Source organism: Mirounga leonina, unplaced genomic scaffold, assembly GCF_011800145.1.
Source record: "Mirounga leonina isolate KUSES-001 unplaced genomic scaffold, KU_Mleo_1.0 Mir_151, whole genome shotgun sequence".
NCBI lineage: Eukaryota > Metazoa > Chordata > Mammalia > Carnivora > Phocidae > Mirounga > Mirounga leonina.
This window is the reverse complement of record NW_023270377.1, coordinates 60,056,679-60,077,682: the sequence shown is the minus strand read 5'-3', so window position 1 is coordinate 60,077,682 and position 21,004 is coordinate 60,056,679. Positions and strand designations below refer to the sequence as shown.

Genomic DNA, 21,004 nt, shown 5'->3' with positions numbered 1-21,004 from the left:
GTAAAAAGCAAATGGCTCTTTTTTCCAACTAAGAAATGGGTTGCATTGTTCAGAAGAGAGTGGTGTTAATGTTGGTCTTGAGTTTTGTTTTGTTTTCCATCACAAGGTGGCCCCCAAAATCAAAGCGCTGATGATGGAGTCTGGCACGACCATGGTTGGCTACCAGCCTCAGGGGGACAAGGCCAACTTTTTCCGGATGGTCATCTCGAACCCAGCCGCTACGCAGTCTGATATTGACTTCCTCATTGAGGAGATAGAAAGACTGGGCCAGGATCTGTAATTGCCCTCCACAGACCATGAGTTTATGGGAATTCCTTTTCCTTCTGGCACTCTAGAACAACCTCTATAAATGGCTAAACCACATAGGCTATTTCATTGAGGGGAAATATAATATCTCAAAGAATACTGTTTAAACCTTACTTAAGCTTGTTATAGTTAGTAGGAAATAATGTTCTTTTTAAAAAGTTGCCCAATAGGAACACAGTATATATGTACAGTTATATATACGTCTCTCTCTATATGTATATGTATGTATCATCGTGAGTGTGGCTTGGTGATAGATCACAGCATGTCTCCCACTCCAAGAGAATTAACTTTACCTTCAGCAGTTACTGAGGGGCCAAACATGCTGCAAACCAGCTTGCCCAACAATCCCAGGAAAGATGTTTTTCAAGATGTTGTGTCATAGGGACCAAGGGACATCCTGTTGGCGAGAGTTGACCTCGTTGTCAGTGTTTCTCCTACCTGAGGTGATGACAGATGAAACGAAGTACCACTAGGTGACAAGAGTCACACCCTCTCCATTAGTATCCTGTTAGGGGAAAATCATAGCAGAGTCATTGTTACAGGTGTGTTGTTGTTGTATTTTGGGGGACTAATTTGTGTAGATTGTGTATATTTCTGTTGTCTGACCTTTGGGGGGTAGGGGAAGAACACATGTAATGATTTCAATGACTGTTTAAATTGTAGGTAAATGACAACTGTTTAAATTGTAGGTAAATGAAATAATTGCTTATTTATATTCAGAGATTTACCATGCTAAAGAGGCGTCTTGTATTTTCTTCCCATTTGTAATGTATCTTATTTATATATTAATGCAGTAAGTTCGGGAAATTGTTTATGGTATTTTCGTGCATTTGTGAGCCAAAGAAAAAAGATTAAAATTAGTGAGACTTGTATTTATATTAGAGTGCCCTTAAAATAATGATCAAAGCATAAGTTTACTGTCTGTAAGAGAATTCTGATACTGTACATAGAATCATCTGTATGGAAATCCCATGACTTAAATAGCATCTGCTCTTCTATTACCCTCTCTGTCTGGCTATATGTCTGGTGTTCTCAATGCTTTTCTAGTAACTGTTGGATAATAACTAGATCTCCTGTAATTTTGTAGTAGTTCATGACCAATCTCTGTGACTCGCTTAGCTCAAACCTAAGGCAACGTTTCCGAAGACCTTCTGAAGAGCTCCCATAAATTGACCAGGCTCACAACTGTTTTTGAGGAAAGGAAATTCACACTGTGCATTTTAGAGTATGCAAGACGAATATAAATAAATAAAAATATTCTCCATGGAGAATTTGAACAAAATTTTCTTCTAGTTTGTGTTTCATACACAGAGCTTTCCAGTGATGGTTACAGATCAGGGCCCAGCCCAGCCCCTTTCCACCAGCTGCCTTTAGGTGATGCTCACTACCCTTCTTAAGTTGGGACTCAACGCACTGTCATAGGTGCCCAAACCCGATCTGTAAAATCATTCCGATTGCAATTAAATAAAATTTGCAATTCAAGCCCAGAGAAAGAAAAGCCATCCCTGTTTCTCATTTTCCTACTTGCATCTTGGAGTTCCATTCATGCAGCCATTCAAAACCTGTTTTCTTCTTCTGTCGCAGGCATGGCACTGTTCTAGGCACCGGGATTACAGTGATGTGCGTGGTAGACAAATTTTCCTTCTAATGGGGATCTTACAGCATTTGGCGTCTGTGGTATCTGACTACCTCTACGATCACGGAATCATGCCTTGTTGCTGCTCATGCTTGAACAGTGGGCCTGATTCACTTTTTCAGGAAATATGTCTTGGTGCTGGATCATCAGGAAATAGGTCCCGCTTTCTACATTCTGTTAAGCTATAATAATACTATTTCACTCATTTGGAATACAAGGAGCTCTCTATTCAGCATGTGGAGGGATTGGAAAAGAGTCCTCTGTAATTAGCATACTGACCGCATGATTAACTGTTGAAGTAAGACCAGGTTCCCAGGGAGATGATCATAAAGTCACTTTATTCTTTCTGCCACTGTTCCTTCCAGTCCCCTCCGTGGTATGATTCTTTCCCCATGCCCCTGTTTGAATTCAGGTCAATCCCATAGCTTTTCTGGCCTCTCAGTTACAAGAACAGTTTCATTTTAGCAATCAAATGTCCAGCTCAATGTAACAAGGGAAGACTTCAAGTTTTTATACAACAGAGAGTTTCTCCCCTCCCTTGGTCCGGCACTGTTTTAGGCTGCCATCCTATAGTGGTAGGGGGAGACAGGCTGGTGGTGGGACAAGGTCAGCTTCTTTTTTTTTTTTACTCTTTTAGCTCATCTCTGCTCCCTAGCTACTGCATTTCCCCGAGAGGCAGAGGGGTTAAAGTAAAAAAAGCACAATTTTAGGTAGCTGATAAATTCTCATCTAGCATCAGGGCCTCTGGTCCATGAGATTTTTTTTCTCATGGTACCATTTGGACGGGGGGGTTGGTGGGGATTTTTCTTTTATTAAGGTAAAATCTAAGATACAATAAAATTCATTCTTTATAGTATACTGTGTATAGTATTCTGTGAGTTCTAATGAACCCATTACAGTCCTGTAACCACCACCACAATCAAGATCTAGAACAGTGCATCACACCAATAAATGTCCCCCTGTCCCCTTATATGTAGCACCTCTCCTAGTCTCTAATTCCTGGCAACTTCTGGTTTGTTTTCTGTCCCTAGAGTTTTGCCTTTCCCATCATGTAAATGGAATCATATAACATGCAGCCTTTTGAGTCTGGTTTATTTCACTTAACACAATGCATTTGAAATTCATCCTTGCTGTTGTCTGCATCAGTTGTTAGTTCCTTTTATTACTGCATAGTGTTCCATGTGTATGGATGTACCAGTGTGTTTATCCATTTCCTCACAGAGGGAAATGTGGCTTGTTTGCACTTTGGAGCAATTAAAATTAAGTCGCTATAAATGTTGGTATGCAGACTTGTGTGAACATAGGTTTTCATTTAACCTGGGTAAATACCTAGGTATAGAATTGCTAGATCATACGGTATAGAGTGTGTTTAACTTTACAAGAAACTGCTATCCTGTTTTCCAAGGCGGCTCTACCATTTTGCAGTCTCACAGCAATGTACAAATTTTCCAATTTCTCTGTATTCTCACTGATAGTTGGTATTACCAATTTTTAAAAAAGTTTAGCCTTTCTTTTTTTTAGTTATAGTTTTATTGAGATATAATTTACATGACCACATAATTCACCCATTTAAAGTGTACAGCTCCCTGGTTTGTAGTATATTCACAGAGATGTATATCCATTACCACAATCAATTTTAGAACATTTTTATCATCCTACAAAGAAACCTTATACCTATTAGCAGTCTCTCTTCATTCTCACACAAACACTCCCTCTAGCCCCTGGAAACCACTCATTTACTTTCTGTCTACAGATCTGCCTTTTCTAGACACTTCATATAAATGAAATCACACAATCTGTGGTCTTTTGTGACTGGCTTCTTTCACTGAGCATGTTTTCAAGGTTCATCCATGCTGTAGCATTTATCAATACCTCATTCCCTTTATTGCTGAATAATATTCCACTTGGAGATATACTACATTTTATTTACCCATTCATCAATTAATGGACATTGGGGTTGTTTCCATTTTTGGGTTATTGTAAATAATACTACTATGAACCTTTGTGTACAAGTGTGTACAAGTTTTTATATGGACATATGTTTTCATTCTAATAGTCATATCTTGCTGTGTGGTTTTTTTTTTTTAAGATTTATTTATTTGACAGAGAGAGAGACAGCAAGAGAGGGAACACAAATGGGGGGAGTGGGAGAGGGAGAAGCAGGCTCCCCACAGGGCAGGGAGCCCTATGCGGGGCTCGATCCCAGGACCCTGGGACCATGACCTGAGCCAAAGGCAGATGCCCAACGACTGAGCCACCCAGGTGCCCCATCTTGCTGTGGTTTTGCTTTTTCATGAAGCACTTTTGACGCATCCCATTGAGGTCCTCCCGCCTCATTACACATGAGGCAGTCAGCGTCTCCCCTCCTGTGGCTTACTTAGGACTCAGACCCTCAGCTCTGGGCCCCTTGGCAAGCTACCCTGTCCAAACCTTTTGTTGGGAGCCCTTCTCCTCAGGCAGTAAGTACTCTTGGGTGGAGTGCCTTTTATTTAAAATCATTATGTGGAATATATAGGAGGTTTTTTTTAAAAAAAAAAACAGGCGTGTAAAGGATAAAGAATGACAACATGATACGCGAGTACCCACTACTCAGCCAAAGAAATAGAATATTATCTATCTTAGAGCTGTCTAACCCATCATGAACCCTTCCTAACTGGATGCTTCCCCTTTCCCAAGAAATAACCAACTATTCTGAATTTTGTGTTAATCACTCTCTTGTTTTTCTATATAGTTTTACCACATATATATGAATCATTATTGTTTAGTTTTACCTGGTTTCACACTTCATAGAAATACAATAATACAGAATATATGTACTTCTCTGATTTGTCTTTCTATTCAACCTTATGATTTTGTGGGACCAGAGCTAACCTATAGAGGGTCTTTGTGCAGTTAAAAAAATTAAAAAGACACCCTTCCTTTCAGGGACAGGCACCCCTGTGCCAGTGTGTACAGCTTGGCACATGGAGCATAGAATAGACTGCAGTGCCTACTGAACCCATTGCCACAGCCTGCAATCACAGCCTTATGTGGTGGCCTCATGTTTTTGAGATTTACCTTTGATGATGGTTCCAGCCAGAATTCATTCATTTTTTACAGCTATTCCATTGCATGAACATACTTCAGTTGGTTTATCCATTTATAGGGGGTGGATATATTAATTTTTTTCCAGTTTCCTGCCTTTAAGACCAGTGTTGCTATGAGCATTCTTCTACTTGCTGGCTGGTGCACGTGTAAAAAACATATTTTTCTAAGGTTTATATCTAGAAGTGAAATCGCTGGGTCATGTTGTTGAACTTCACTGAGTAAAAGCAGAGCGGTCATACCAAGTTGCACATTAACCAGCAGCACGTTGTTCCATGACCTCACCATCACTTGGCTTAATAATTTTGCCAGTCTAGTGAGTATGAAATAATATCTCATTGTGGTTTTAATTTGTCTTACCCTGATTGAAAATGAGGCATCTTTTCATACTTTTATGAACCATTTGTGTTCTCTCTTCTATGAAATGCCTAAATCATGCCCTTTGTCCAACTTTCAATTGAGTTGTTTGTCTTTTTCTTATGATATTTAGAAGTTCTTTATACATTGCAAGTACTAATTCTTTCTGATTATACGTTTGGCAAATCTTCTCCTAATTTGGAGGTTAAATTTTCATCTGTTTAATGGTCTTCTTTGAAAACATAAGTTCTTAAATTTAATGTAGTGGACTTCATCAGTTATTTATCTTTACATTTTCTGCTTTTTTCTGTGTCTTAATAAATTCTTCCCTACCCTAAAGTCATAAAGATATTTTCCTCTATATATTGGCTTCTAAGTTTTATGGTTTTATTCCTTTCACATTTAAGTCTCTATTTGTCTTGAATTGATTTTTTTGGTATTTGGTTCTTCTTCAAGAGTGAGAGCTATTATTAGCCCTTACTCTTCCATATAAATTTCCATATAATTTTAGAATCAATTCATCAACTTCCACAAAAAAATCCTATTGGAATTTTATTGAATCTGTGGATCAGTTTGAAGAGCATCAGCATATTTTCAATATTGGATATAGTAATCATAATCATAGTACGTATCTCCACTTAACTAGGTCATCTTCAATGTCTTTCAATAAGGTTTTACAATAGATATGCACAATTTTTGATAGATCTATTCCTAGGTGTCCTATATTGTTGTTATTTTAAATGGCATTTTTTATTGAAGTACAATTAACAATTAATTATAACAATATAATATACAATATTATATTAGCTTATATTAGCTTCAGGTGTACTATATATGATTCAATAATTCTATATGTTACTCAGTCCTCACCATCGTCAGTGTATTCTTAATCCTCTTGATCTAGTTCACCCCAAAATGGCATCTTTTAAAAATTACATTTTCCAGGGGCACCTGGGTAGTTCAATTGGGCATCCAACTCTTGATTTCGGCTCACGTAATGATCTCAGGGTTGTGAGACTGAGCCCCACATCGGGCTCCATGCTCAGCACAGAGTCTGCTTTAGATTCTCTCTCTACCTCATCTGCTCTCTCTCCTGCTCATGCATGCTCTCTTTCTCTCTAAAATAAATAAATGAATCTTTTTAAAATATTATATTTTCTAACTGTTGCTGAGGTATGCAAATGTAATTGTCTTTAGGGTAATGATTCTGTATCCAGAAAGCTTGCTAAAACTCAAAAAATTTTGGTTCTTTAGTGTTTTCCAAATAGAGAAATACACCATCTACAGATAATGACAGCTTTATTTATTCATTTTTGATTCCGATACCTTCCTCCACCCCTTTTCCTTGATATGCTGCACTGGTCAAGATATGCAGTACAATGCAGAAAAAAAGTGTTGGTAGCAGGCACCCTGGCCTTAATCCTGATATTAGAGGGAATGCTTTCACCAGTAACCATTCAGTTTTATGTTTCCTTTAGGTTTTTTCATAGATCCCCTTTATTGGGATGAAGAAATTTCTTTTTATTCCTAGTTTGCTAAGTTTCTGCAATAAATAAATGTTTAATTAATATAGTATTACTCATAAACAATTTGTTTTCCATGCCTTTTTTTTAACTAAATGAGTTGACAATTTTATTTTCATATTTCACAAATTGCTTTTTTTTTTTTTTGGTCCCACTACCAAAGTGGGCACCATCATGGTACGGGTGGGAGGTCTTATCATTGGCATGTGACCTCCCATAGGCAGCCTCATTCCAGGAGCAGGTCTCACTGGCATCATCCCAGAAGGAGGAGGACCCATCATTGGCATCATGGGAGGGCCCCCATATGGGGTGCTGGCATCCTACCAGGGAGAGGAGGACCTGGGAGACTGGGGGGAGGTGGGATCATTGCCCCTGCAGGAGGAGGAGAAGAGAATGGAGTAGGAGGTATCTTTACTTGTTGAAATGCTGCGGTTGTTTTGTTGATCGTGCTCTGAGCCTGCTCTTCCATCCATTTCTGATAGTTTTTCACATTCTCTTTCTGTTTCCTACCATTGCAGTGTGTCTTCCTCACAGATGGAGAGTCATGGGTGAGGAATGTGTCACAGCAGTCACATTAAAACTTAGACATGTTGCTCTACAGGCCATTGGCCACTCTGTCCTGCCCCACCTGGAAATGACCTCCCTGTCTTTTTGAGTCCGTTTTTGCAAGTTACATTCTCTAGGAATTTTTACATATTTTTAAGTTTTCAGATTTATTGGCATAAAGGTGTCCATAATAACCTCTTCCTTTTTTTTATTATGTTAATCACCATACATTACATCATTAGTTTTTGATGTAGTGTTCCATGATTCATTGTTTGCGTATAACACCCAGTGCTCCATGCAGAACGTGCCCTCTTTAATACCCATTACCAGGCTAACCCATCTGCCCACCCCCTCCCCTCTAGAACCCTCAGTTTGTTTCTCAGAGTCCATAGTCTCTCATGGTTCATCTCTCCCTCTGATTTCCCCCCCCTTCATTTTTCCCTTCCTGCTATCTTCTTTTTTCAATCTGTTGCATCCATAGTTACAGTCTTCACTTTTTCCTTATAATGGTAATTGTGTTTGCTTTCTTTCTTTTTTTAGATTTTATTTATAAGTAATCTCTACATCCAACATGAGGCTTGAACTCACAACCCCGAGATCAAGAGTCACATGCTTTTCCAACTGAGCCAGCCAGGCACCCCTGTTTTCCTTTTTTATTGATTAATCTCAGCAGAGGCTTGTCAGTTTCATTAAACTGTTCAGAGAATGTCTTGGTAAATGCTCTCTACTGTATGATTGCTTTTACCTCATTAATTTCTGCTTCTGTGTTTATGATTTCCTTTCTACCTTTTTTTAAAAGTCTTATCTGGGGCGCCTGGGTGGCTCAGATGGTTAAGCGTCTGCCTTCGGCTCAGGTCATGATCCCAGGGTCCTGGGATCGAGTCCCACATCGGGCTCCCGGCTCAGCAGGGAGCCTGCTTCTCCCTCTGACCCTCTCCCCTCTCATGCTGTTTCTCTCTCGCTCGCTCTCTAAAAAATAAATAAAATCTTTTAAATAAATAAATAAATAAATAAAATAAAAGTCTTATCTGTTGTAACTTTTTCTAACTTCTCAAGTTTTATGCTTAGGTCATTAATTCTGAGCATTTCTTCTTTTCTAATGGAAGTATCTAAGGATAGATATTTCCCTCAAGCATCTATCCCTTTAGCTATATACCACAAGTTTTGACACACAATTATTTCGTTGTCACTCAGTTCTAAATGTGATGGATTTGTCAATTTTCCTTGTAGTTTAATTTTTGCTCTGTTATTGGGTATAAACAAATTTATAATTGTCATATTTTTCCGATGATTCATAACTTTTATCATTATATGCTGACCCACTTTTTTGCCTTCTTTTCCATTTTGTCTGATATTAATACAGCTATACCACATTTCTTTAGTCTTTGCCTAATATAAGCTTTTTCCTCTTTGGACTATATTTATGTATCCTTATGTTTTAGGTGTGTCTCATATAGCTAAATTTTATTATCTTTTCCATCTTTGTCATTTAACTGAAGGATTTCATTTATTGTGATTACTGTTATATTTGGATTAATTTTACTATGTTATTTTGTGCTATTTGTCCTATCCTTTTATGTTTTTCCCCTTTCTTGTAAAAGATTTTAATTAATTGAGGTTTGTCTTTGTTGTTCTTCTCTTTTAACTTATGAGAATATAACTGCTCATAAGTTACAGTCTTAATGTCTGTTTTTCATTGCTTACCCTAAATATATTAGCATGAATACTTTACCATTTCATTACTTTACAATTTCAAAAGTTAATAATTTTACTTTCCTCATAAATCATATAAGAACCTTAGATCACTTTGACTCTGATCATCATCCTCCCAATATACATGCCGTTGTTATCCAGTATCTTAGGTCTCTCTTTTTTAACTGTATCATCTGTTTATTATTAATAGTTTTATTCAATAGATTTTTGCTTAGTTATACCCACAAATTTACCACTCTATTTATGCATGGTATGTTCTTACATCTCAGACCTTCCATTTGGGTAATTTTCTTTTTCCTTGATCTGCATGCATTTGAACTTTTCTTTACTGAAGCCTTTTAATAGCCCCTCTCTGAGAATGAGCTCTCTAACTTTAATTCCTGGGCATCATTTGTGAGGCTGGTTTGAAAGCACAATGATCCAGGTGATTTGCTGCCTTGAAGCTGGAAAGGGTAACTATTAGATAAGGTGACTTTGTTAAACAGGAAATGTTTCAGTCACATCAAGGGGCCCTGCTCCTAGGCATTATGGGGATTCTGTTGTCTCTTACAGATAAAGGAAACCAGATACATGCATCAAATTTACCTGCAAGAATCTTAAAATCCTTTAATCTGACCAAATGATGTAAAGCAATTTAATGAAAGGGATCTTACTATATTTGGGGATGAAGACTGGAATTTTTTATAATACAAGGTTTGCTTTAATATTCTAATAAAACCACTTCCAAAGCTTCTTCTTATTCCCTCAGCCTCCATAATAAACATCTGTGTTTTATGCCTGCCTGGCATCTAGTCTTCCTTTTTCTGATCACATTACTCTAATTTTCCTTTAACAGAATAGCCCAGTGTAATTTGAAGGGATGAGCCCACTCCTTGAGTCTAGAGATCACCTGACTCAAGTGTGGCAAATCAGGACATTCCATCCCCTGGACCATAGGGCTGGACACTTGACCCTAGACAGGCTGAGGATATTCCTGAAGTGAGGTCATAAAGCCATAGACAATAAGGATTCCATGAGTAAAGCAACATGTGAGAAGCCTAAGCAATCTTGGCCTTGACATAACAGATGGAACAGGGGCCCCACCTTGGAAGCCTACACTATGTTCACCCTAAGATTCTTTAATAAGGGCTCAGCTTGTCCAAAGGGCTATGTTAGTTTCCTATTGCTGCTGTAACTACCACAAATTTAGTGGCTTAAAACAACATAAATTTATGTTGTTAGAGTCCTGGAGATAGAGCTGAATTCCTTCTGGAAGCTCTACGAGAGACTCTATTTCCTTGACTTTTCCAGTTGCTAGAGGCTGTCTGAATTCCTTGGCTCATAGCCCTACTTGGCATCCTCACCTTGGACAGTCCTGTCCCCTTCTTTCCATTATAAGTACCCTTGTGATTACATTGGGCTTACTTAAATAACCCAGCATAATCTCCCCATCTCAAGATCCATAATCTGATCACATCGGCAAACTCCCTCTTATCATGTAAGGTAACATATTCATTGGTTCAGGGATAAGGCACAAGAACATCGTGGGAGGCTGGCAATGGGTAGGATCCACCATGAGTTAAATTCGCACTGGGGGCCAAGGTACCTCCTGACAAAAACTTCATCGGAGGAAAAGAGACAGTTAAGGGTCTAAGGACAATGATTCGGTATGAACAGGAATCCATTAAGCTCAGCAGGAAATGTCTGGTTGAGATTTTAATTTTCGAAGTGGCAGCCCTTGGATTATTCCTGAGAACTAGTGTCAGAAATCTGAAGAAGAGGCGGTAAGAAGAGAAGTTGTTTCACTACAAACTGTGAGACACACAGAACACAAGCTTTTATGGCTTTGTAGCCACATAACAGAGTGGAATCCACATGGGAATTTTTTGGGGAAAGGGCCATGCCTTATGTCTAGATCTCAATTATTGGATCAAGTTTGGCTTGAAAAAAGACTCGAATGATGATGGCTTCCAAGTGGTTAACTTTCGAGTGTATTTTTTTTCCCAGCCATAAATACATTTCAAGGACTCAAGGGAAGAGAGAAGGGTGAAAAGGACAAAGCTAGCCCGCTGCCTGGGCTGCAGATGATTCTGCTCCAAGGCCAGGACGACTTGGCCATCAGGGTGCTCCTTGGGTCACTCCAGCAGCGCGAGTGCAGGAACAACAGGCAGACCAAATGGCAGGAGGATGTGGCTTGGTGAGCTGTTCCAGACTTTGCCTGTGCTCCTGGTCCTCAAAGCGTGTGTGTATGAGGGAATGAGGGCATGAGGGATGGTTCTGTACTCTGTAGTAGGCTTCTGAGTGAGGCTTTGTTTGTCCCCAAATTGGTGCTTAGATCCGATTACAGAGTCAAAACGCAGTAAGACCACATTCTAAAGAGAACTGACCACCACTGAGTTGCTCGCCCGGCTCACAGCTTACTGCGAGGTGCTAGAACTGGCCGTTCCAACACTAGTCGTGGCCTCGAACCAGACTTCCAACCCCACCTCCTCCCCAGAGAGGACAGAAGCGTTTGGTCAGGACTGTGAGCTGGGGCCCAACACCCCAGAGCTCTGGAGCCTAGTGGTCAAAGGGGAGGAGGCATCCCAGAGCACCTAGCGCCCCCTCCACTAGAGGAGCGCCCCAGTTCACGGCCCGCCCCTCCCGCCTCAGGTCCCTGGAGGCACAGCTGCGGGCGAGCTGGGGAAACGGACTGGAGAGCTGGAACTGGGGACCTCGGGGCGTGCGTCCCAAGCCTGGGAGGTGAGGGAATCCGGGCATGAGTGTGAGGGGACCGGGCTTCCCTGACCGCCCCAGGCCTGGCCTCGGGGGCTGGGGGCACGGGAGGGCCGCTGTCGTGCAGTCACCTGAAGGGTGCCCGCAGCAAGCCCACGTGGAAGGTTCTGGAAGCCGCCACGGAGTGTGCGCGGATGGCACGATGGCGCGATGGCGCGTAGGGCGGGCCAAGCCTGGCGGCAGGACGCGCGCGTCCCCGCGGCGTCTCGCTCTCGGGAGCGACTCTGGCTGGCGGTGCGAGTGTGTGGTGTGTAGGGAAGGTGGGGAGGTTGCTGAGGTCGTGACGCCTGCTGCGGATTAAATAAGGGTTTTAAAACGGCCCTTGCGTCTCAGTGGTGAACCCTAGTTGAAAATACACGACCGTGTAAAATAAATTCTCTGGGGAAAAGTATGCCAACTTGTAAACAGTGGTTATTTTTAGATGACATTTAAAAGTGACCTTTTTAGTGCTTAAAAAATAAATAAATAGGGGCGCCTGAGTGGCTCAGTCTTTAAGCGTCTGCCTTCGGCTCAGGTCATGGTCCCAGGGTCTTGGGATCGAGCCCCGCATCATTGGGCTCCCTGCTCCGCGGGAACCTGCTTCTCCCTCTCCCAGTCCCCCTGCTTGTGTTCCCTCTCTCGCTGTCTGTCAAATAAGTAAATAAAATCTTTAAATAAATAAATCAAGCAAGCAAGCAAGCAAGCTGGACTGTTAAGGAATGTAAGCTGCCCCTAAAGGGTTCACTGCGTAGTGAGGAAAAGAGGTTCAACAATTGAGACCAGAGACTGGAAGACAAAACAGTTTCATGTTTTATTCCACTGAATTAGGATTGTTCAAAAATGCTTACAATGAATTTATAGTAACAGATTAGGCACCAAAGATCTTATGTTCTGCTAATAGGAGGCAAGCTGCCCTACCCTTTCGTAGAAGAGAGAAGCCACCTGGAGAGATGACTTTTTCCCCGAATGACTTTGGAGAACCAAAACGAAGGAAAGGGCATGAAGCTGGCTCAACCAATTTGTGAGCAGATGAAGTCAAAGAACTTCAGTAGATTTCTTAAGTACTTACACATTGGAAGGAAGGAACAAAAGGAATCCCCATGGGGCCCAATCAAGGAAATGGCTCCATGTGCCTGGGTGATTTAGTGAAGTGGGGATGGCCTGCAGATGTAGGAGAGCATATCCCTCGCCCCGGCTTGCTGGGGCGGCCCCTACTTGGGCCTTTGGTACGTCCCGGCAAGAGCTGCAACAGGAAGGAGGCAGTGGAGAGGGTGTCCAGGCTCGGCTGGAGGAAATGGTGAGCTCCCCCTGGTACCTGAAGGACAGCACCGCCACTTGCACTCCTGGGGCTTTCTGAACAAGCTGGGGAGAATTTGAGCAGGCCTGGAGTTCCCTCCGATAGCAGATGGGGGTAGCCCCAAAAATACAGGGGTTTGCTCCTAATGCTATGACCTTATTTTTACTTCCATGCACATGTGGCCTGGGAAAATGGGTTATAGACAATCAGTTGCTATAAAGAACTCAGAGGCACAACTCCGACCTCGAGATAGCAATGTCTTTTATCAGCATGGCTTCAGTTTTTACTTTGTGGGAGCAAATTCACAGGCTGAACCCCAGTGTACGTGTGCCTGCGCCAATACTAATGTCCCCCAAAGTCCCTGTAGTTAAGTCCTGCTGAATTGATAGTAGACATTTTCTTCTGCCCCTGCACTGCCTTCCAAAGTAAATTTAAAACGGAACAAAGGTAAAAGAGAGAGAAAGGGGGAAAGAAGAAAAGAAGAAAATGAAACCCCGGGCTAAGCTCGGTTGTGGGCTTTGGAGAAAATCAGCGGAAAGGAAGGAATGGGATGAGGTAAGGTTACTGGCCCTCCGCTGGCTCCAGTTACGACCCATTGGCAAAACTAGTTTGGCAATCGTGGCGGACTTAAGGTAAAAGCACCGCCTTCTTGCCTTACTCAGGTCTGGGGAGTCCGAGAGAAGCCGGAATCCTCCAGGGAGGAAGAAGTAGAAAGGTGCCTTGTTTTAGTTTTACTTTTAGGGTTGGAGGTAGTGGGAGTGGTGATGGTGGTGAGTGGAATAAATAGAAAGGAAGAAGAGAAGCACAAGAACACTTCCCTTGTGCTTTTAACAGGAAAGCTTTCTCTTCAGGCTCGGTAGACGCCACCTAGTGGGGGAACAGTCGGCTCCACTGAGCCGCAGTTGTGGCCCGCCCAAGTTTATTTCATACTTAGTTCGCTTCACCTGCCAAATGCAGGGGTGTGAGTGGTGTTTTAGTCCCTCAAAGGAAGCCGTCACATCGGGGCAGAGGCAGCAGCTGATTTACGCTGGTGGAAAGTGGCCAGGAGTGCCAGGGCCCCCTGAGAGCCGGGATAGATCAGGGGAACTCAGCAGCTGCCGAGCCTTAGGAGTCTGGAACCAAAGAGGCAGAAGACTGGGGGGTGGCCTACAGCGATCGGTGGTTAGCAAGAAGCTGAGGGCCTGGAACTGGGGGCATCTGATAAGGCAGGTTGGAACTCTTTGGTCCTTAAGACCGAAGTCTGACATTTAGAAGGTCATTATTCAAGACACCGGCTAGCAGAAATGCAGTGGTGAGATTCATTCTAGGCAGAGACCATCTGTCTTCTGATCATTCTGTTTTTTATTACACTGTGGGTGCATTCTGGGCCTGGAGAAGATTTGGGGGGACCACAGGAGTGTGGGTATAAGGAATATTTCAGTCTGAATTTTTTTTAAGTTGAGGTATAATTGACATATAACATTATATTAGTTTCCGATGTAGCACATGATTTGGTATTTGTATATATTGCAAACAACCACCACAGTAAGTCTAGTTAACATGTTATCTTACATAGTTACAATTTTTTTCTTGTGACGAGAACTTTTACGATTTATTCTCTTAGCAATCTTCAAATATGCAATACTGTATTATTAACTATAGTCACCATACTGTACCTTACATTCCAAGACTAATTTATTTTATAACTGGAAGCTCGCACCTTTACCCATTTCTCCGCCCCCTGACACCCTGCCACTGACAGCCACCAATCTATTCTCTGTATTTATGAGCTTGGATCTTATTTTTGTTTTGAGTCCACATATAACTGAGATCATACAGTATCTTTGTCTGACTTATTTCACTTAGCATAATGACCTCAAGGTCCATCCATGTCATTGCAAATGGCAAGATTACCTCTTTTTTATGGCTGAATAAAATTCCATTGTGTATATACACTACATTTTCTTTACCCATTCAATTTGTTTTTTTTTTGAGGAAGCCCCATACTGTTTTCATGGTGGCTGTACCAATTTACATTTCCACCAACAGTGCACGAGGTTTCCCTTTTCTCATATCCTTGCCAATACTTATTTCTTGTCTTTTTGATAATAGCCATGCTGATAGGTATGATGTGATCTCTCATTGTGGTTTTGGTTTGCATTTCCCTCATGATTAGTGATGTTGAGCATCTTTTCATATACCTGTTGGCCACCTGTATGTCTTCTTTGGGAAAACATCTCTTCAGGTCTTCTGCCTATTTTAATTTTATTTTTTATTATTTTTTTAGATTTATTTATTTCTTTAAGAGAGCGCATGTGAGTGGTGGGGAGGGGCAGAGGGAGAGAGAGAGAGAGTGAGAAGCAGACTCCCCACTGGGTGGGGAGCCCAATGCAGGGCTCGAGATCATGACCTGAGCTGAAATCAAAAGAGTCAGACGCTCAACTGACTGAGCCACCCAGGTGCCCCTCTTCTGCATAGTTTTAAATCCGATTGCGTTTTTTTGCTATTGTGTTGTATGAGTTATTTATACATTTTGTATATTAACCCCTTATCAAATATATGATTTGCAAATATTTTCTCCCATTTGGTAGGTTGCCTTTTTGTTTTGTTGATGGTTTCCTTTGCGGAGCAGAAGCTTTTTAGTTTGATACAGTCCCGCTTTGTTTTTGCTTTTGTCACCTTTGCTTTTGATGTCAAATCTAAAAACTCTTTGCCAAGACTTATGTCAAAGAGCTTACTGCGTATATTTTTTTCTAGGAGTTTTATGATTTCAGGTTTCACATTCAAACCTTCAATTCTTTTTGAGTTAATTTTTGTGTATGGTGTAAGAGAGTGGGCCAGTGTTATTTGAATTGAGTTTGACATTTACAATCAAAAGAATCCTAAATAATACAGTTGCTCAATCCTATCGCAAAGGACTATGGAGAGTGCCAGTGGTCAGAAATAAAGTGGCAGTAAACATGATCACTCTACCTACCTGCCCATAGCCCCTTCTAAGGGACTGTCCTGCCTAGAATATCCTGATGAAGGTATGGATCTAAGCATGTTATTCCAACCTAAAACTTGGCCAAGAGCAGATGCTTGACCCCAGGATAGTCAAGATAGGTTAGGTTATGTTGCCTTAACAAGTAACACCCACAGTATTAATGGCTTAGAAGAATATGGTGGGGAGAGGGGTGATGATCATACCCATGTCCATGATATGCCAGGTCGGGTTCCTCTCCAAACTGTTTTCAATTCCAGATAGGTTGAAGGGGCACCACCTACTGGGGCATTGCTGGTTACACAGCAGAGGAACAAAATGGCCAAGATGATACAAAAGGTTGAATTGTCACATCAGACTCACAGTGCTCATAGATCTTACCAGGTACTAAAATGTATTAATAATTCAAAAGATACAGGCAATCCCAAGATACAAATGAAACATGGAGAAACTCGGGACCACCAGTGTGGTTCTCCCTTTCTGCATTAGAACACATTCTTTCTTATTCAGATTTAAAATTTTAAGGAAGGCTTCACTTAGAAAAAGGGAGACTTTCGGTTATGAAATATCTAATTTATACTCTAATCATTACATAGCTGACTGACAGTTTTCCAGTGGGTCATGCCCCATAAATGCATAAATTTCAAATTTGTTTAACCTTAAGCCACATAGATAAGTGTCCGGCTGAAAGCATTTCCTAGGTGATGATTCCCTATTATCTGTCACCAGGAAGTGTACTTAGCACATTTACAAAGAATAATTCCTTTCTTTTAATCCCACCTACTACCTGTTGCTATCCCACGGAGAAGGAGAACTGGTTGCTGGCCAGTTGCTAACCTCTTCTTTTCTAGTAATGAATCATCCTTTGGCTTTTAAAGGCTTCTATATGGAAATTAAGCATATCACTTCTACTCACATTCCACTGGCTAAAGCAAGTCACATGACCAAGCCTGGGATCAAGATGACAGGGAAGTATAATCCTTCCTCAAGGAGGGGAACCAGATATAATTGTTGAGCAGTTCAACATCTACCACAGGCAGCCAATCCACAGTCAGAAAGGGGGACCCTGGCATATAGATTTGCCTTGTATTAGGGTAATGCTAATTCCTGAAACAGAGAAATCTCTCAATTTCAGGTGTTTACACAAAGAATGCTTATTTCTTTTTCACCTTATAATTCAACATGATATTTGGCAGGTAGCTTTCTACATGGTAATTCAGGATCCCAGTCTCCTTCCATAGAATGACTCCACTACCCCTTATGGCCTTAGAGTTCTCTTCCAGCTGGCTAACGGGGAAAGAGAGGATGGAGAAGTGAGAACAGGTGCTTCTTAAGAGCTTTGGTTCATAAGTGAGACACACAGTTTCACCTACATGCGAGGTTGACTGTATTCCTAGACTGTACAACTACTTCCCAAGCACGACTCTACACAGTAGAAAGGGAACCAAAATCTCTGGTGGAAGCCAGCCATCTCTGCTGTAAGCATTTAAAAAATGAGGCTAGAAAGCTCTTTCTCTTGGAAGATTTCAGCTAGCAAACACTAAAGGAATTTTCCAACTTGTGATGGAGCTGTAAGAGCTAAAGGAATATACGTTAGAATTGGGGTGAGTTGTGAATGGGGGAGGGGGTAGCAGCTTTAAAAAGAAAGGTTTTTTTGTTTTTGTTTTTTTTATGTTAAAGTCCAAAAATGAGCATCCCAGGGCTAGTACTGCGGCTTGCTCCATAAAGATCTCAGGGATCCAGGCTCCTTCTATCTTATTTTAGATAGCATGGCCTCCATTCCCAAGGAATGGCTTCTTCCTAAGCCCCAGTGATGATTCTATGTCCAGCTATCTGTCTATAACCAACAAGACAGAACAAAGAAGAGGATAAAGGGTTCATATCTCCTGTCATTTTCCTTGAAAGGTTACTGGAAATCCCCCTAAGATACTTATGTTTATATTCCACTGGCCAGAACATAGTCATATGGCCAAATCTAGATGCAAGAGAGCTGGAAAATGTGGTCTTTATTCTGGTAGGCCAGACAGTTAACAAGTTAACTGGTAGGGAAAGAATTGTGCGCTCTCTCTCTCTCTCTCTTTTTTAAGAAAGCCTAATGAATGGGATTGGTCATGAACAGCTAGGCTCCTTGAAGATTAACCTCGATGAGAAAGAGTTAAAGAGCATTCAGTTGCTTTTCACAATAAAATCACAGAAAATTTGAATCTTTCCCTGTTATGCAAAAGAGCATGATAGTGGGAATACAGGAGAGAAAGAGAAAGGTCTTGGTGGCATGGGGATCTGGGTACAATGGGGTATTGGTTTCCTAGGACTGCTGTAACGAAGTACAACAAACTGAGTGGCTTGAAGAACAAAAATGTGTTGTCTCACAGTTCTAGAGGTTAGAAGTCCAAGATCAAGGTGTAGGCAGGGTTGGTTCCTCCCCAGGGCTCTGAGGGAAGGATCTGTTCCAGACCTATCTCTCTGGCTTGCAGATGGCTGTCTTCTGCCTGTGTCTCTTCTTATCATCTTCCCTCCACATACGTCTGTCTCTGTGTCCAAATGTCCCCTTTTTTATAAGGATCTTGTCACATTAGATTAGGGCTTATCCTGGTGACCTCATTTTAACTTGATTTCTTCTGTGTAGACATTATCTTTAAATTAGATTACATTCTGAGGTACTGGGAATTAGGATTCCAACATATCTTTTTTGGGGGGACACAGTTCAACCCGTAACAAACGGTGAGGGGAGGGATGGCAAGGACCTTTACAAATAGCAATGTTCACTATTCAGTTTAAAAGTTCATTTAGAATGAATTTTTTCATTTAGATGTAAATCCCCTCTGTTACCCCAAATCTTCAGTTAATAGTCTGCCACATGTGTTAGGGGCACTTTGGAGAAAGTGACTCTGTCTGAGGAACACACGTGGCCGCTTATCCACTCTGCCCACTCTCAAAGCAAGCCTGAAGAGTAAATGCCCCTAAAGCATCCCTCAGCCATTTCCAGATGATGACATGTGGGTGGGTAAATACAACTTCCTCAGCCCCTGGTTGGGACAATTCTGAGGTGTATCCCTCGTGTCATCTCCAGATTCCCCAGCAGCACTGACCACCAGTTGCCCACAGTGGTAATACATGCCTTATTGGCTTCCTTCCCCTTCTGACCTCACATCCCCACTCCCTCATTGGTGTTTCTGGGGGTTACCTCCCAAGTAAACTACTTGTGATCAAGCCCTAGCTTAAGGATTTGCTGCTAGATGATCCTCAACTTAGACAATGACCTCAAATCTGACACCAGACTGAAATCCAAGAGCTTTCTTAGTATGCTTAGGAAAATATTCTTAATTAATGTCTATTAATGTCTTTGAAAACCCCTTGCGGTGGAGAATAATCTGTATCAAAGTCTCTTGTTTCACTCATGGGCTTTCAGCATTAAATTTGAAAAGGTGGAAACAACAAATAATTGTATTTTCAAAGTTCTTTTTTTTTTCTTTGCTCCCTACTAGCACCTGAAAACAGATGGTATCCATTCAAATGAAAATGAGGTATAAAAGTTATTTTTATTAAAATTAACATTCAATTTAAGTTTTGCTTTATTGTGCATACCACAAATAACTGTGTGAGTTCCCTGTAAATAGATTGTATACATGACATAATTCATAGTTATTTGTGCTCTACCAATTACATTGAAATTATGACTGGAGTTACCACAGAACCTCAATAATCATTACTATGTAATTTGCAGTTTTCTGGATTGGGGAGCTCTTTGGAAGCTATAAGTAACTAGCCAATTGTTTTTAAAGAGTACAGTAATGACTGTTATTACTGAGGAGTTGAATGAAGCTCCTTTCTATGCCCTGAAGATTACTTGATAATTACACTTGATTCTATCATTAAAAAAAAAAGTTAGCAACAGATAAACAGACAGCAAACTAACTATAATAACAGTCCAATAATGTGGGCCAATATTGTTGGCTGTGAAAATTAGCACAATCTGCCATTGATTTTTATTTCTCTAATGGGAACACCTGCATATACAAGTACACTTAATTAGATGGATTGACTTGCCTCATGAATGGCATTAGAAGAACAATAAGTGAAATTAAAGGGAAGATTTCTGAGATTTCGTTTATTATGTGAAAGTACAATAGGCCACAAAGATGACTCAAAAGAAGGCAGCCCCCCTAGTCTCACCCACACCAAACCTAGCTCCATCTTCCCTTCAAAGTCTTCCTTGAATATGGTGCTCTGATCATCCCAACATCTCCTTTCAGTAACCTGAAACTAGACCCTGGACTAGAATGTATTACTGTGGCCCACTTCTCAGAAAATCTTTATTTTCTATAGATGAAGCCCATTAAAAGATTTCTTATGTGTAAGTACTTGAAAACAGTATCTTTCCTCTACTTTTTTCCCTTTTAAACTAGGCCATAGTAAGCTTTTCCCAGACATTTTTTATGCAGGGAAACACTTCTCCTAAGAACTGACCCCAGGCTAAAGTGTCAGGGATTCAAAGTTTGCTTTCAGTCCCATTAACCTCCTTTTCCCTTTCTCCTCCTCTCACCTTTAGACATTCAGAGTGTGTCTGAGCAAAGCTTATTTTTATGTGCCATCCCTATGTTACCTTTCCCAGTGATAATTGCTCTGTAAATTACCTTTAGGGAGTGAATGAAAGGTTTTCTCCCCATCTTAAATACCTCAGGGCAAAGGCCCAGTGGCTTCTGAAGTCCTAGGCTGCACCTTGTCAAGTCACCCTCCTGCAGCTGTGGGTATAGCCAGAGAAAGTGCCCACCACCCTGAGTTCTCTGCTGGACGAAGGGAAGTCCCTGCCTGAAAACAGGCACAATGACAGCTTGAAGACCGCCTTT

General features: G+C 41.2%; 1 protein-coding gene and 1 pseudogene across 1 annotated transcript in view; one reads left to right on the top strand and one right to left on the bottom strand.

Moving 5' to 3' along the window:
• GAD1 (glutamate decarboxylase 1) overlaps positions 1-640 on the top strand; it is a 40,674-nt gene extending 40,034 nt beyond the window's left edge. Inside the window, exon 17 of the mRNA XM_035006639.1 lies at positions 107-640. Within this exon, the coding sequence (XP_034862530.1) occupies positions 107-280 (174 nt within the window). The 3' untranslated portion in view covers positions 281-640. The remainder of the gene's footprint in view (positions 1-106) is intronic.
• Positions 641-682: 42 nt separating this feature from the next.
• On the bottom strand, positions 683-7,495 carry LOC118012680 (annotated as a pseudogene).
• Between the last annotated feature and the right edge of the window lie 13,509 nt (positions 7,496-21,004).